Source organism: Phocoena phocoena, chromosome 7 (genome assembly GCF_963924675.1).
Source record: "Phocoena phocoena chromosome 7, mPhoPho1.1, whole genome shotgun sequence".
Lineage (NCBI taxonomy): Eukaryota > Metazoa > Chordata > Mammalia > Artiodactyla > Phocoenidae > Phocoena > Phocoena phocoena.
In genome coordinates, this window is record NC_089225.1 from 5,252,144 (window position 1) to 5,270,883 (window position 18,740).

General features: G+C 38.8%; 1 protein-coding gene across 1 annotated transcript in view; it reads right to left on the minus strand.

The window, feature by feature from the left end:
- UGGT1 (UDP-glucose glycoprotein glucosyltransferase 1) overlaps positions 1–18,740 on the minus strand; it is a 106,952-nt gene that overhangs the window by 21,332 nt on the left and 66,880 nt on the right. The window contains exons 20-28 of the mRNA XM_065880282.1: positions 14,739–14,837; positions 13,792–13,815; positions 13,188–13,282; positions 10,860–11,066; positions 9,950–10,081; positions 9,026–9,156; positions 6,141–6,236; positions 1,966–2,068; positions 824–903 (exon numbers count right to left, since the gene is read on the minus strand). Of these exons, the coding sequence (XP_065736354.1) occupies positions 824–903; positions 1,966–2,068; positions 6,141–6,236; positions 9,026–9,156; positions 9,950–10,081; positions 10,860–11,066; positions 13,188–13,282; positions 13,792–13,815; positions 14,739–14,837 (967 nt within the window). The remainder of the gene's footprint in view (positions 1–823; positions 904–1,965; positions 2,069–6,140; positions 6,237–9,025; positions 9,157–9,949; positions 10,082–10,859; positions 11,067–13,187; positions 13,283–13,791; positions 13,816–14,738; positions 14,838–18,740) is intronic.

The window sequence follows — 18,740 nt, forward strand, 5'->3', positions numbered from 1 at the left end:
TACTACTGACTGCTTTCCAGGTGACCTGTTTCACAAATGACCATTCCAAAGCTCACAGACTATGCAGATAAGCCTGCCTTCCTTTCACGATACATGCAAATGAACCACATACATTCCAACTTAGAAATGACTGCTCTTCTAAGAAGAAGAAGTATATAGACAAGTGTCTTTCTACACCACAGCACATTTTAACGTAAATTTAATAGCTACATTGATTCAAATGTTTTTAGAGAATTATGTAATTCTGACCAAAACAAAAAAAAAGGAAAGAAAGCAAACCACAGGTGCAAGTGGCCTGGGTTAATTCCACTTTTTTTTTTTTTTTGATTTTTGTCTGCGTTGGGTCTTCGTTGTTGCGCACGGGCTTTCTCTAGTTGCGACGAGCAGGGGCTGCTCTTCCTTGCGGTGATCAGGCTTCTCATTGCGGTGGCTTCTCTTGTTGCGGAGCACGGGCTCTAGGCATGTGGGCTCAGTAGTTGTGGCTCACGGGCTCTAGAGCACAGGCTTAGCTGCTCCGGGGCATGTGAGATATTCCCGGACCAGGGCTCGAACCCGTGACCCCTGCGTTGGCAGGCAGATTCTTAACCACTGCGCCACTAGGGAAGTCCCTAATTCCACCTTTAAATGCTCCCACGCTCACACTAAGTTCTTAGAACTTTTGATTAGTTCTTAGAAATTTAGGAAAACTGAACTTCAAAATAAGTGATTTTTTTCAAATATGAGGTCCATATATAAACCCATTTTGATCCTTGACATTCAATTTCAGCTTTCAGATTGAGTGTGATTTTTTCCAGGGGTTGATTTCTTAACCACTTTGTTTTACCTTTTTAAAGGCATGTCGGAAAGTTTAGATTGGCAGTTCATAAATACTCTTAGATTCATGTTGATCAGCTGAGTTAAAACCTGAAAGAGCAAACCAGATGACAAAACATAAAAATTTTCCCTACAAAGTGACTGACATTTGAGATACAATATTTACACTGTCTCTTCAGAAATGTATCGACGCTAAGTTAGGAGAGAGAACATTTCTTAATATCTCAAGCAAAAATACAAAGATAATAAATGTTATAAAGTCTGCACTGGATAAATCCCTAGAAATCACAGCCCTAGTGCACAATCTAAATCACACATACATATCACGCGGACAAAAACAGGGGAAATAGGTCATTGCAAATAACTGCTCCCCACATATGTGAGGAAGCAAGACAGGCAATGGATATAGCTGTCTACATAAGGAAGAGTTTAAAGGTTCATCAATGCAGCTTACAGACTATCATAGGAAAAAACACATACAAATACCCACAAAAAAGGTTAAGTGATTATATACTTCAATAAAACTTAAAAAAAACACAACTCAAAGAAAAATTGAGGCAACTATATTTTTGGCAGAGTTCTTTTAAAATTTTTTAAGTTGCAATATCTTATAACATATCTAAAAGACATTCTGCAGGGAATTCCCTGGTGGTCCAGGGGTTAGGACTTGGTGCTTTCATTATTGCCAAGGGCCCGGGTGCAATTCCTGGTCGGGGAACTAAGATCCCACAAGCCATGCGACGCAGCCCAAAAAAAAAAGACACATTACAAAAAAAAATGCTAGCTATAAGAAAGGAAAATGATAAAGCAGAATGCTTTTACCTTTTTACTCTTCGCCAATATAAAGTATGGCAAAAATAAATTTAATTCAAAGACATTTGCTCTGAATAAAGATAAATTTTTTTTCTTAGTTACATGAAGTAATCAACCAAACTTGTACCTACTTTCAGAGGTTATTAAATTGTTTTCAGAGCCATTACTAATCTTTATGAAAACATCTGCTCTGCCCAAGATGCCCTGTAGCACTTTCCAATGCCCTTTAAAGATAACTAAGGGAAAACGATGCTCGCAGAGAATCTCAGAGTATGGGACCACTTCCGGTAAATACGATGTGACACAGATGACGGGAACTGCCTCTGCAGTTGTCCCTACCAAAAGCAACGGGGAAAGTCTCTGCGCTTCTCTGGTGACAGGGTCAACGACGGCCACGACATCAAAGTACGTCTCCCCTTCCTTTGGCCTCAGTTTAATTGCACTACAGAGATCAAAAAGATAAAACATTAATCTGGAGGCAAAGAGGAAACAGTTGATTTCTTCGGGGGGGATGGGGTGGGGAGATGACACATCCAACACAACCAATCAGCCCTCTTAACATTTCAAAAAAAACTTTAGATCTAAAACAATAAGGTTACATGGTGGTCAACTACGTGATTACGTCTGCCACAAAGTTTAAAAACCCTCTAAAAGCTTCTGATGTTTGTTTTTGACAGTTACATTATGCCAATTTTTATTTCTTGGCAAAAAGGTTATGAGGAGAGAAGAAACTGACTTTTTTTAAATAGTAAAAGGAGCATAAGAATATTACAAAAACTTGCGAAAGAGTGAAAAAGGAAATAAATAATCATAAAATCTCACCGTCCCAACTCAACCACTTTGTGGCATATTTCTACATAGTCTTCCTTAAATGCCTATGTAAAGATGAGATGCACCTACAGGATATCAGCAATTTTATAATGATTTCATTCCTTCCCCCAAAAGTTTCTTATAAAGATTTTTCCATGTTGTTATACATCAATATCCTGAATAAGAAATAATCTTCGATTTACCAAGTGAACCTGCTGTAGTTTACTCAAGCTATTCCTTATTGCTGGACATTTACTTACTTACTTACTTATTTATTTTTTAACATCTTTATTGGAGTATAATTGCTTTACAATGGTGTGTTAGTTTCTGCTGTATAACAAAGTGAATCAGCTATACATATACATATATCCCCATATCCCCTCTCTCTTGCGTCTCCCTCCCACCCTCCCTATCCCACCCCTCTAGGTGGACACAAAGCACCGAGCTGATCTCCCTGGGCTATGCGGCTGCTTCCCACTAGCTATCTGTTTTACATTTGGTAGTGTATATATGTCCATATTGCTGGACATTTAGGTGCCTTTCAACCTGTAAAGAACTTCTCACATCCAGTTTTTTTCACACTTGGAAATTTCTTGAGAATTAACATAGTCCTAGACATGAGATTACTGAGTCATAATGACACAAATATTTTTGTGGCTAGTATGTCTCATCAACCACATTTCCTGAAGAACTAAACAATTTTACAAGGCCAAGAAATGAACTTCACTACATCTTGTCAGCATTAAGTTATGCAATTTTTTGGTCTGTTCTTAGTTAAGTGAAAAAGGACAACTCCTAGGATTTCTGGGGAGAACATGCATTTCCCCACATGTAATTTCTAGTTACATGGCCTCCTTCTAAAGCCACTTTGACTTAGGTGGCTTAAGAGAAGCAGGAGCCTCTGATACATTTTAAAAAGGAATAAACTTGAAAGGATTTAAAAATACATCCAATTTTCCCAAAACATTAATTGCTTAATCAATGCTTATCTTTGTTTACTCTGAACACTATTTTAATGTGGTTTTGAAATTAATCACCACTTTTATGCAAAAACATTTACCCAGTGGGCTAAAAACAAAGTTCAAAACAGAACATAATAACTAATAAAACTGGGTAAACACAGTTTAAATGGTAATGAAGGTTATTTCAAATCTTAACTGTTTTGGAAATAACCGTCAGAATAGCTTTGTGACTGTACTGCAACACATGCTTTCAATTTGATATTGATAATTCCAGCTACCAATAATTATTCCAATACATTTTTTTCCCTCTAATACAGCTGTTCTCAAAGTGTGGCTCCAGACTAGCAGCATCAGCTTTACCTAGGAATTTGTAAAAAAAAAAAAAAAAAAAAAAAAAACAAATTGTCAGGGCCCAACCCAGACTTACTGAACCAGCAACTCTGGGGGTAGGTCCAGCAATCTGCATTTCAACAAACTCTCTAAGTAAAAGCCAAACTATAAGAGCCTCTGCCGTCAGATAACTTGGACCTCCTGTGGTACTCTTATAATCTAGAAGGAAGAGCGCATTAGAGAACAGCATTATACAAACTCTCCCAAAGGCAACGAGAAGAGGGGTCCCAAACAGTCCTCTAGAGCACAGCGTGTGGGTCAGGCCCCTAAGCCTGGCTGGTTTGGGGTAGAGCTCTGTACGGCATACCCATGTCCTGAGCCAGTGCTCTAGGTGACCCACAACAGACATCCTCAGAAACGGACCCTGTAAGGTCTTTTAACCACCCCCGCATCTCTGCAGCAAAAAAGAGGGCAATTCAAACACCAAGAAAAGAGGAATATTGGTGTGGAAATAGAGAACAATATAAACTGACAACACGATGTTTAAATACACTTGCTGTATTCATCAGAGAAAAGACCAGAATAAGGCTGAAAGTGACAGACACAGAAGCAACATTAGGGGAATCACCCACATTTTTGAGAGGTGAGTAGAGCAAACGTCAAGGAACGCAGCACTTCGCCAATCTTAAGGTATGCAGGAGTCACCTGGGGTATCCTGTTACAATGAAGATTCTGATTCGGGAGGTCTGGACTGCGGCCAGAAGACTCTGCCTTTCCAACAAGCTCACAGACAGTGCCCTGTTCCATGGACCACACTTTCAGGGAAAGTGTATACATAACCAGTAATTCAGACTTCTTGTTTCTTGCCTAAGTAAGAAACTTCTGACTTGAGTATAACAAACACGCATTTAACTAACACGACCCCAATAAAAATAACTTCTCTAATTGAAATTTGCATCATAATAGAATTTGTAACTAGGACATTTTAATTATATATGACTCATGGAGAAAACGATGTGCTAAATAGGGAAGAGGTCTAGCTCAGGTCTTGGCTATGACAGGCAAACAAGACGGCAGGTCAATTAGGAATGTTTCCTGTGGTAGCAACCAGACCATGTCACTTCCTGAAACCATATAGAGTAAAGAGAGGATGGTGCTAGTGGGTAAAATCCAACCAGGGTGATTATTAGCAAGGAGCCACAGCCAGTGAGAAAGGAGAGGATCTCCATTCTAGCCAGGAATCATTAGTTCAAATTTTATACCCACAAGGACTGGCTGTGAGAAAGCACAGGTCAATTAAACCAAAGTCCAACTTACTCCAGACTAATTAAATCAGAGTCATAGCGGAGCAGGATGCAGGCTTCTGCATCTAGAGCCTCCCTGGTGATCCTAAGGTGCAATCAGGACATACACCTTCCTGGATATATCAACTGTAGACATTCTTCCTCAAGACAAGTTAACCTTAGGTCTAATCATGAGAAAACAACCCAGACTGTGGGACATTCCACAAGACAACTGGCCTGGACTCTCAAAAAAGTTAATGTCATAAAAGACCAAAAAAACCCAAAAAACGAAAAAAAACACCCCCAAACTGTTCTAGCTTAGAAGAGACTAGGGACACAACAACTGACTGCAATGTGTGATCTGGACCAAACAAGCAAACAGCTGTAAAAAGTCATTACTGGGCATTGGAGAAATTTGAAAATGGACCGGTATTACATAATATTACTTTATCAAGGTTAAACTGCTGACGTATGCTTAACAGTACTATGGAGATACTCCTAGTACTCAGGAGACATATGCCGAAGAATTCAGGCATGATAAGTAATGATATCTGCGACGTACTTTCGAATGGTTCCCCCAAAACGTGAGTGCATGTATGTTTGGATGCAAGCATATACTATACACACACACGGATAACTGTGGCACAATGTCTACAGTTGGTGAAGCTAGATTAAAGATATTTGGGTATTCACTATAACAGACTTTCAACTATTCTCTAGGTTTGAAACTTTTCAAAATAAAAAACTGGAAAACAAAGGACAAGGACTTCCTTATAATGCTATGCTTATTTTTATTTTACTGAAAACAAGACAGTTTTCAATAAAAGATGAGACAAATGCTCTAACAACCTGTTTATTCTTTAATATCAGAAAATGACAACTGATCGGTTTCATTAAATGCTTTCTGTTTTCTTAAAGGGTATATTCAGAACGATTTCAGATTTATTTAGAAATAAATGTCAACTTTTATGCAACTGATATCTGTTACATGAGTTTTATATATGAATATATATAAAAACCACATGCCGAATTTTCCATTCCTGTAAGAGTCTGTATACACACTTTCTATGGAAAAATAAAGGAGCTGAGGTAAAGGTAAATATACACAAATTCAGCATTGATTCTATACCTGTGTCTGTCTTCGAAAAACTGGTACTCGGTTCTTGCATCTCCTTTTGGTTGAGCTGACAGGAGAGCATCCACCTTCATTACCAAGTCACTCGCCCTGAAAGATGTGGTTGGTGAAAATTTAGCATCTCTTTTACTGAAGGTTTTCCAATTGTTGCTGAACATAATATAATCAACCTAAGTACTGAATGCCAACAAGCTGGTCTGAAGAAAATAAAAGCTTTGTATCAGCTGGTATGAGAAAAAAGTACAGATTTGGTCACTGTTAAGTTTTACAGCCCTGGGGTAGTTGCTGATTTTTCCATGTGTGAAATGGAGATAATGCCTACTTTGCATGGCTCTTGTAAATACTGCACTGGCGAAACATAGAAAATAAAGCACCTAGCTCAGGGCCTGGTCCATAACTCTCCCTCACCCTCTTCTAAATAACTTTATTACTTTTTATGGTCATCAGAGTAATAATTTACCGAAAAAGCATTCAGGAAAAAAATATAAGGAGAAAATGGAGATACACACAATAATAGCATATTCAAGAAATAAGTACTGATAACATTTTAGTTCATCATTCTTCCATATTTTAAAATATATATATCTACATACACAAAAGTGGTGCTATATTATTTGGTAACCTGATTTTTCATTTAATAATATATAATAAACATTTTGTTGGATAATAAGTATAGGGGTACATCAATATTTTCAATGACTGCATAATATTATGGATACATCATAATCTATTTCACTATTACAATCAACATCACGGTAAACAACTTAGAAAAGCATTTCCGCTTTCCCCGCCCCTCCTAACTTGATTTCTAAGCAAGGAAGATCTTGAACTAAATCATGAGACTGAAAAAATGCTCTAATCTGTTGAATTGAGGACTAAATTCCAAGAATGCTAAAATATATTTGAATATATTCGTGAATATATCTGAACTGGAATCAAGCCTATACATTTTCTCATCGAACCAAACAACTATATCAAATTATATCTTTTGATACGTCTCAATACTAACTCTGAATACATATAAAACAGGCCATTAGTTTCCTGTGATGTGTCAACGTTGTCACAAAATATGTCCAGGGATCCTTGGTTCTGTGAACTGGGATGATCGCCACGATCAAGAAGCCCACAGGTGAGCTCCGCAGGGCTGACGATGGCCTCTTGGCTGCAGGTCTGGGTTACGCATGAGGGCTGTGGCTGTCATGCACGACCAAGATGGAGCAGCCCTGGCACTAATGAAAATCTTAGGCAAGCAAGGTTACTCTGAGAACCCTAGTAGTTTTAGCATCAATCTTCTGGCAGCCCCACAACTACCTTATTGCCCTAAATTCAACCAGGACAGACCCAGAGCCATCTCTGGTTGGTAAAAGGCCAAGTCTTCTATGCATAGTCTGGCAACTATATAGTCCACAAGGACTCCCAGGGCCTCCCCCGAAGCCTCCACAGAGACAGGGAGTGGTCCAAGGGACACCACACCAAACCTATGCCTATGACACAGTGGCTTCAAATCAGGGGGTACCTCCTGGCCTGCATCAGGGAAGTGTTTCCTAGGCTAAAACAAGGGGCATCACTCAACAACCAATGAGGTGGAAGGAAACCTCTTTATCTGTAGCCCCAGTTTGGGTGAGATGAAAAAAGATTCCTTTCCGTATCACACAAAACTTGGCAAAGAGATTACTTTCACAGCTATCAAAGTCAACGCTTCACTAAGACGTGCTTCTTGAACTCTGCAGCATCATGGTGTATGAAATAGATGAAGAAATAAAACACAAGAACTTTAAAACTCTATATCCTCAAACGATGCATCAAAGAACACTATCAAGAGAGTGAAAAGTCAACCCATGGAGTGGGAAAAAAATACCTGCATATCATATAGCTATAAGGATTGATATCCAGAATACAAATGAACTCCTACAACTCAACAACAACAAAACAAATAATTAAAAATGAGCAAAGGACTTGCATAGATGTTTTCCCACAGATATACAAATAGTCAATAAGCACACAAAAAGATGCTCAACATCACTAATCATTAGGGAAGTACAAATCAAACCACAAGGAGGTACCACTTCACACCCATTGGAATGGGTGTTAGCAAAAGAACAGAAAATAGTGTTGGTGAGGAAGTGGAGAAATTAGAACCCTTACGCATTTCTGATGGGAAAGTAAAACGGTGCAGCCTCTGTGGAAAAAGGTATAATGATTCCTCAAAAACTAAACATAACCATACATCCTCCAGCTACACATTCATTTGATATTTAATGCAGAAACCATGTGAATATGACTATGAGCTTCAGTTACACAGCAGGTACACAGACCAGTCAAATACTGATTTTTTTCCATTGAGGTATAACTCATTAAAATATATAGACTAATAATAACATTGAAAGAATTAAAATAACAATAAAGAACCAACAATAACCAACTCATCATCACTTTTGGAATATGCAAGAAAAAAACCTCATTATTCCATACTAGTAAATAAAGAAAAAGAAACATTTAACTTGTCTTTTTTTTCCTGAACAAAATAAAACTGAAAGGTAATTAAAGAGGTAATGAGGGAAAGTATTTCTTTACATAAGTATTCCGAGGAAATAAATAAAATCACCTCTCTACTTCTGCATATGTTCGAAATTTTCCACAATCAAAAGTTAAAAAAAAAAAAATCAAACTGGAGAGAACTAATCCAGTTCTTTAAACAGCTGGCTACAAAATAAATTAACTCATTTCAACAGAAGTATAAATAAACACCTGAATTGAAGAACATTATTATATTTTAAAGCTGGAGATAAAAACATCTTAGAATAGGTAGCATGAGGAAAGTCCAATTAATATAGCCCCTGGGACATGAACTGATTCATTTCTTCTATGGCAAAACTTACACATCTTCTTCTACCCGAAGCTGTTGAATATGAGATTTGATTTTCTGTCCTGAAGTTTTTAAGATGATATTTTCTAGGAGGTGGAAATCGTCTTGATTAAAGAGTTCACTGTCCTCCAGTGGCCCAATGATCTGTGAAGAAGAGCAGGGTGGTCAGTGCTGGAATCAGCGGGCTGCAGAGAAGTCCTTGGTTGTCCTCAGGCTACCTTACAAACCAGATCACTTTACAGACCGGAAACACGTTTACATCTAAGTCAAATCAATGAAAAAAGTGAAAATAAAACCCGAATCAACTCATACAGTTATTCACTTATCAATTCCTCAACTACACAGAGTGTATGTAGACTTGAATACTTACAATATTTTTACAGTAAGCAAAGTCTGAAATAAAATAGCAGTATCATTTTCATTAATTCTCACTGAATCTAAATAAGAAAGCCAAAATAGAAACGTAGTGGTAGAGATCAGAGATTTCCCCCTAAGGGCTAAGAGTTTAAAGTTTGGTATGTCCGCCATAGTCTCATTTCCGTGGCTGCAGATATTTATGAAATAGTCCAAGCATAAACCAATTAAGTTCATACAGACTGCACAAACCATAAACATGGTCCCCACACGGGACGAATACTTTATGAATCACAGGTCTTATGGATTTGGGTTCTGAGAACCACCACACTCTCACCACCTTACACAATGGCAGGACAAAATTAAACAGGAGGAAGGTTTCACATAAGGACGCTTATGTCAAAACGAGCAAACTTCCTTTGAAACAAGGGAGCAGAAATGACCATCAGCACTGCACAAGCCCTAATCACCTTTGGAGAAAGTGGCTCTTTCTGAAGAGTTTACTAGCTTCAGAGGAGAATGCTGCCAAGACTGTTCACTGATCTAATTTGAAGTCAACCTTGTCTCAGGACAAAGTTCTCACCCTTCCATTGCTGATCACTGCCCTCTGTCCCTTCTTCAGCTTCAGAACATCCCTGCAGTACATGGCATGAGACAAAATGAAATCCATTTTGGAAGACTCAAAGACCTCTTTAAAAAGACTGAAATCCATGCCCTAGGAAAGTAATTGTTATTAAGGAAAAGTAATTGTTATTAAGAAAACCATAAAAATGAATAATCATATGAATAAGTCATAAAATGCTCTTTTAGTGGAATGTAGTGACTAATTTTAATAATTAACACTACGATGTCTCCGTTCCCCACTCTCTCTCCCATTTTTTCCCAACCTCCCACTTATCAAGTAATGCTTATTTCCTTTTCCTGTTCCTTTATGTAATTGTTCAATTGGCAAACTACAATTCATGACACCTTTATTCTGCATTTTAAAATCTTGCTAATTTCGTCTTTTTTTTAACTGAAATATCAATACATTCATCATTTTATAAGAAATCTTAAAACTACAAAATAGTCAAAAGTATGTAACATAAGTTAATAAAATGGGCTTATGTTGGAAATACATCAAGAGCACATAAGCCTCTAACTCATTAAGTAGCTTCAATCTCTATAAACAAATATTTTTCTTTGTTCTACAAACAAATCAAATATTATCTGTCTTTTAAAACTTACAAAACCAATGGCTTTGTGCTTAAAACATATATAAGCTTATATCATGTACATCTTGAAGCCTAGCAAGTTTAAAAGTGATAAGGGGAATATGGCAGAATTGTTATTTCTTGGTAAGACCCTTCCAATTAAAAAAAAAAAAAAAATCATCTGAGCTCAGAACTAAAATCACAAATCCTGATCATCAACAGGAACAGGACACATCAGCCCATGGGAATGGACTTCTGAAATAACAATACAAGGCAGCCTCGTGCCACACACAGACTTACCCCAACGGAGAACTCCCCAATGTCAGCTCCTGCAGCCAGCGCCTCTGCAGTCTCCTCCTTGGCCATTTTTGTGATGAAGTTCTTAGCAGAGTTAGAGGTCTGTGTTTGGAGAGCTGCCCAGATTGCTCTGGAGACCTGAGTTTTCTCATAACTTATATCTTCACTAGGATTATTGATCATGCTTACTCTAACATTGTTACTGGATTTCTATTTACAAAAAGGGAAATAAGAGTTATATGGTAGATGCCTTGAATTTAAAAAGCAGCATTAACATCAGTCATATCCCATAAGTAGCAAGTAACACTTAAGTCTTTGGTAGTTCTCCTCTGCATACAGAGTAAAATTAAAATGCTATAATCAGGGCTTCCCTGGTGGCGCAGTGGTTGAGAGTCCGCCTGCCCATGCAGGGGACTCGGGTTCTTGCCCTGGTCCGGGAAGGTCCCACATGCCGCGGAGCGGCTGGGCCCGTGAGCCATGGCCGCTGAGCCTGCGTGTCCGGAGCCTGTGCTCCGCAACGGGAGAGGCCACAACAGTGAGAGGCCTGCGTACCGCAAAAAAAAAAAAAAAAAAATGCTATAATCAGGCATTCAAACCCCTGCATGAACTGGCCCCCAGCCTACCTTTTCAACTTCATTTCTTACCATCCCTGTAAATACAGCATACATTACAGACCATCAGAGTCCTGTATCTCCCCAACACATTTTGCATTCTTCTAATGCATGTTATGCCTCACATTGGTATGTGAACCCCAGCTACACCCGTCTTCATTTCCTTAAGTCCCAACCCTCTTGAAGGGCTCTGCTCAGACCCTTCATTCACATGAAAATTAATCTCTTCTTGGGTCAAAAGTCAAGAATCCATGTGGGAGAAGATATCTGGGGCCCACAAAACCAAAAAAGGGCCATGAGCAACATAAAGTCATACTTATGTGTATCTAAAAACATGTACAAGAGTATTCACTGCAGCATTCTTCTAGCCCCAATCTAAAAACAACCCAATTGTCCATCAAACAGACTAAACAAAACTTTGTGGTACAGCCATATGAAACAATACTGCACAATGAAAAAGAACTAACTACCACTACCTGTAATAACAGGGGTAAATCTCCAAAATGTTGAGTAAAGAAACCAAACACAAACAAGTACGTATTATAAGAGTCCATTTAACTAAAGTAAAAAGCAGGCAAACCTAGGATGTGAGAAGAGGGACGGGGAGGGCTAGTGATGCGGCCACAAGCAGGGGCGTGCTTTTAGGACTTCGGTAATTGTTTCTGTACCTGCGTGGTGGTCACATGGGTGTGTTGACTCTGTGACACTACATCCTATTGATTTGTGCATGTCTTTTGAACCTATATTTTACTTCAATTACTCCCTCCCTGTTCTCCCACTTTTCACCACTTGAGCATTTGTCAATTTGAGTTAGAGTGCGTTATACGTGTATCGTCCTTCGCCTGGACTACTCCTGATACAACCGACTGCACCATCCAGTCTGTTCCCTTAGACAATAAAGGCACTCAGCACATCAGTGAAGCTGAAATCACCTGGATATTTCAGTAAGCCTCCTTGGGACACAGAGTGGCAAGGGGACACAGGAGAGGTGTGAAACGTGGACGAAGATCCAATCTGAAACCGCTCAGGAAAAGGAAATGTAACATCTCTCTCTCTGACAGTGACAATCTCTAGAAGGGTTGATTATTTTTCAACCGTTCACCACTGCCCATTCACTCCACTTCTACAGTTTACATGCTGCACAACTTTCGGACCACCCATATGTGCATCCCTCTGCATGCCTACACCTACTTCTATTATACACGTGCTAATGTGCCTCTGTGGTATTTCTCCCATATCTGGACCTCTCTCAATATAAGGACCCTGTCTCTCCCATACAATATACGACACAAACTTTGCAGCATCTGCAGCAAGAACATGAACACTCATACAATAAAAACTTGTCTATGATGACGATCTTATTATTTTTTCCTCTAAAAGAATCTATTCCTGGGACTTCCCTGGCGGTCCAGTGGTTAGGATTCTGTGCTTCCACTGCAGGGAGCCCGGGTTCAATCTCTGGTCAGGTAACTAAGATCCTGCAAGCTGCACGGCACAGCCAAAAAAAAAAAAAATCTATTCCCTTACATAAAGCCAGAATATTCCAGTCTTCTCTGTTTTCTCACTAGCTGCCAGACCTCTGAAAAAACAACGCTTCTTTCCCTCAAGCACCAAAAAAGCAGGATCCAGCCTCCCCACCAGAACATTATCAGCACACATATGCCCATGAAGATAACTGCAGCCTCAAACAAAGATACGGAATGAAGCCGTAGATACTTGCCTGATGTTTAATAGCATCATACAATAATTGCCTTCCAGGAGGGCTATCAAAATCCCCAACAATCCAAAAAGTTACTGGCCTAATAAAAGAATCATCTGTAGAAAAACAAAAACAACATATTGAGTGGGAGGGGAAAAAGCACATCCTATGTTTCAATATTGCTATTAAGCCAAGTAGTTTCTGAAAACCATGCAAAAAATAAGAAAATGACAAGTTTAATAAGGATACAAAGCAAAAGTTTTGAAACTCTGATACTAGAATGAAAGCAGGGTAACCTTCCATGCGGCTTAGTTAAAAACTAAGAACATGCACTTATTAATTCTATTTTGATTTGGGAATCTGTTAGCATGTAAAATCAAAGAGTCTTTGAATGTGTGGATAACATATTATAGTCTTTAATCATATTCATTTATTAACTTTCTAAAATATAATTCTTGGCAAACATTTATACACAGAATTTATCTGCATTGATAAATTATGTTACCCACAGGTTACAGAAACATCCCAATAAAGTGTCAATAAATTCTGAATTACAGTGGTGCCTGAAACCACATAAGATAATTAATTAACAAAAGGAATAGAACATTCTGAAATTTAAAGTTACCATAGATTTCCTTGGAGGACATTCCTGGACAAAAGTAAAGGAAAAAGAGTAGAAGAAAAGAAAATGTCATTTCTCTAATTAATGCCAACTGTAAGAGTCAAATTTTAAATAATGCCCAACATCACCTATGCTTCTTTTCGCTCCTTAGTCCCATTAGGGTTACAGCACTGTTCCAGGACCCCTCAGAACCAATTTCTTTGAGGAAACAAATGGAGCAATTGCCTGTACTTAAACATATATCTGGGAAACCAGAAATTCTCTCTGGGAGAAGACCACAGTAGATAAAAATAGCTGCCTTAGGGACTTCCCTGGCGGTCCAGTGGTTAAGACTCTGCGCTCCCAATGTAGGGGGCACGGGTTTGATCCCTGGTCAGGGAACTAAGATGCCACATGGCGCAGCCAAAAAAAAAAAAAAATAGCTGCCTTACATGACAGTCAGTGCTCTGAAAGGGTAATAAGTGTGACCAGAGGGGAAAAGCACCCGTCTGCCATTAAGAGGATATCATTTTACACAATTTTAATCTGAATAAATAACTCTGCATCAAAATCAGTTTAAAAACGTGCACAAGGATTTCTTGTACCAAGCTGATCTTACAAATCCTAAAAACAATTAACCCAATATTGTCATTGAAGAGACAAGTCAAACCAATTTTCAATCCATTAACCCATTTTTACATAATTCTTTTTCCATTTTGAACCATGAAAAAATTTTTCTTTTTACCTTTAATGTCTAATATAAAATTTATAAAGACAACATCTGAATTTTCAAATATCTATAAAAAATTAAATTTTAAACAGATATCTTCTAGACTCAAATAATTATACAAAGTAATAAAAGAAATTATGGAATCTCTTTCCCAACAGACACTAAAAATTAAGGTTTTTGTAAATATTAAAAAAAAAAAGGAGAAACAAGTTGAATCCAAGGTAAGCCTAAAATGTATTACCTTTCTTGGTCAGATAATTCATACTATTGGCTATAGCAGCAGTCTTGCCTTGGGAATCCAAGACGGTAAATCTAGCATAATCGTCCACAAAAAAGTTATCTGAAATAAAAATTAAAGTAGATTTATAATTAATATGCCTAAATTCAATCTAATGTTAATATTCAATTGATAATCTCATTTGACCATGATATACATTTTAATAAAATGCATGAGCGAAATATATTGTTTCAAGTTTATTGAACAAGTTCACAACATGACCCACCCCATTAATCACATTTTAAGACACAAATAGAAAATGTACACATCTCACACATAACTCTCAGATATGTGTTTGTCAGTTTGATGGTTTAAATTTATTCTACTCCCACTCTTTTCTCTTTACACCTACAGGACGATCTTTTAAAGAGACACTCTTAACTTCATCTCTCCTTTCCATAGTCCATCCCCATAGTAAACTCTTCCCTATCCTATCTGGGGGTAAGAGGGGATGAATGGGAGAGAAAATATTTTTTAAAACTCTTGTTTTAGTTATTTCACATCTACCAAAGTAACATTTTTAACCTTAAGAGAAACAAAAGGTCATTTTTCAGATATGTTTCTTTTCTGATTAGTGCCTATGGGCAATGCTCTTATTAATCATTTCCCCCTCAGATAACTCTTGCTAAAATTCCAGTTTCATCAAGTCATTCCCTTGCTCTCAATACTTTGTAATTTCTTCCTACCTACAAACTGGTCTCCAGCCTGGTATCATAAACCCCTTCTTTATCTCCAGCAATCTTCCCAGGCCTTTGCATTATTTACTCCCCAATACAAATGCCCCGTTTCTTGCAATGTCCTCCAAGCACATCTTGCTTGCCCACTCTCCCATGTATTTGTCTGTCCACCCACTAACCCGTCTATCCTTTCATTCAACAAAGCACACCAAGGGCCTACTAACTGTTCAGTCAGTAGTCTAGCAAAGGTAAGCAATGGTAAATAAGACAGACACTGCCCATGACTTCATGTAGCAGAAGGGAGGAAGCACCATGGCCTTAAAACTGAGTCGCCAGACAGCAAAGGCCAAGAGCAGCGTAGATGATGGAGCTATGACAACTGGGTTAGGAGGATGCCAGCTGCTCTTTCACTGGGAGCTCCAAAATGCTCACCAAGCAAACTGCATCCTTGCCACTGTGGAACAGCATCATTTCACAGCTGAGGACTGTAACACTCAGTGGAGAACGATACCCAAACACAGAACTACTTTTATGGTCCTTATTCATGAGTACTGCAAAGGTAACTCTTTATAATTTAATTTAAAATGATGGCAACGACAAAAACTCAGGACAAAAATTCATAATACTGCTTGCCTTGCTCTACTAATACATCTGGTAAAAAGCACTTTCTTACTTTCTTTTTCAAATATAAGCATACATGTGCATTTTTCCTCTGCCTATATTTAAACATTTTCTTCTGCCTGAAAGGAAAGGAATTTAGTTTCAAGTAGAATAGGGGTAGTTGCAATAAAGTAACAACCATAAACAGATCTATATATTCACTATATTCAACTACAACAACAAATGCACTTGGCTTTGACTTCACCATTACACATATCCTTTCCTCCCCAGTGAGATTTCCTGAGCAAGTGGTAACTCTACTGTGTTTCCAGCAGTTTGTTAAAGCGGCCTTAAGAGTCTCCAGGAAGGCAAAAGGAACAAATTGTACCTGGGCTTAACCTCTTAAAAAGATATTCTTGGGCTTCCCTGGTGGCGCAGTGGTTGAGAGTCCGCCTGCCGATGCAGGGGACACGGGTTCATGCCCTGGTCCTGGAAGATCCCACATGCCGTGGAGCGGCTGGGCCCGTGAGCCATGGGTGCTGAGCCTGCGCGTCCGGAGCCTGTGCTCCACAACGGGAGAGGCCACAACAGTGAGAGGCCCGCGTACCGCAAAAAAAAAAAAAGGTATTCTTGTGGAAACAACCTAAAACACTCATCAACTGAGGCACAGATAAGCAAAGTGTGGCCTATCTATACAATGGAATATGAATCAGTCATAAAAAGGAATGAAGTCCTCCAGAACTGTCAGACAATGAAGTTATATTTATGTTTGTGATTTATGGTATTTATTATCTGAAAAAAAGAAAAAGGAATGAAGTTCTGAGACAGGCTACGACATGGATGAACCTTAAAAACTTTATGCTAAATGAAAGAAGCCAGTCACAAAAAACGCCCAATTATATGAAATATCCAGAATAGAAAAATCCATAGAAACAGAAACTTAATTAGTGGTTGCTGAAGGACAGGAAAAGGGGGAAATGGAGAGTGACTACATCATTTCTTCTGGGGAGGATGATAATGTTCTAAAGTTAGCGTGATGCTCACACAACTTTGAGAGTATACTAACAACTGTGCACTTTACAACTGTACACTTTGAAAGGCTGAGTTTTATGGCATGGACACCAGGGGTCACCAATCCCCAGGCCATGGACCAACACCGGTCCATGGCCTGTTAGGAGATGGGCTGCACAGCAGGAGGTGAGTGGCGGGTGAGCCAGCGAAGCTTCATCTGTATTTACAGCCACTCCCCATCGCTCGCATTACCGCCTGAGTTCCGCCTCCTGTCAGATCAGTGGTGGCATTAGATTCTCATAGGAGCGCAAACCCTACTGTGAACTGCGCGTGCGAGGGGTCTAGGTAGCGCCCTCCTCATGAGAAACTAATGCCTGATGATCTGAGGTGGAACTGAGGCGGTGATGCTAGCGCTGGGGAGCGGCCGCAAATACAGATTATCATTAGCAGAGAGGTTTGACTTGCATGGAGACCATAAATCAACTGCTTGCAGACTCATATCGAAACCCTATCAGTGAGTGGCAAGTGACAATTAAGCTGCATCTGGTGGCAGGCTTTAAGTCAGAATCCGACACTTATTTTAGTCCATGCGTAGCCCAACCCACACCTGAGCCCCAAGCTCAGGGCTTCCACTGATTCTGCATTATGGTGAGTTGTATAATTATTTCATTATATATTACAATGTAATAATAACAGAAATAAAGCGCATAATAAATGTAATGCACCTGAATCACCCCGAAACCACCCCCCACACACCCTCGGTCCATGGAAAAACTGTATTCCACGAAACTGGTCCCTGGTGCCAAAAAAGGTTGAGGACCGCTGATGTACACTCTTTCTCAATGAAGCTTTATTTGTTAAAAAGGCATTCTTAAGTTCTCAGAGTATAGCTACCTGAGATATTTGTCGACATTATCACTGACTGACTGCATAATGAGAAAGAAGATAGCTGCTTAAGAGCTTCAGGACTGTAAGAAAGTCAACAATCTAGGTCCACTCTTACCATCTAATGCCTACATTTAGTTGGCATTTAAAAGGCACTGAGTATGCACAGAAATCTCTGGCATTCCTATATACTAATGATGAAAAATCTGAAAGTGAAATCAAGAAAACACTCACATTTACCACTGCAACAAAAAGAATAAAATATCTAGGAATAAACCTACCTAAGGATACGAAAGACCTGTATGCAGAAAATTATAAGACACTGATGAAAGAAATTAAAGATGATACAAATAGATGGAGAGATATACCATGTTCTTGGATGGGAAGAATCAACATTGTGAAAATGACTCTACTACCCAAAGCAATCTACAGATTCAATGCAATCCCTATCAAACTACCACTGGCATTTTTCACAGAACTAGAACAAAAAATTTCGCAATTTGTATGGAAACACAAAAGACCCCGAATAGCCAAAGCAATCTTGAGAACGAAAAAAGGAGCTGGAGGAATAAGGCTCTCTGACTTTAGACTATATTACAAAGCAACAGTAATCAAGACAGTATGGTACTGGCACAAAAACAGAAAGATAGATCAGTGGAACAGGATAGAAAGCCCAGAGATAAACCCACGCACATATGGACACCTTATCTTTGATAAAGGAGGCAGGAATGTACAGTGGAGAAAGGACAGCCTCTTCAATAAATGGTGCTGGGAAAACTGGACAGGTACATGT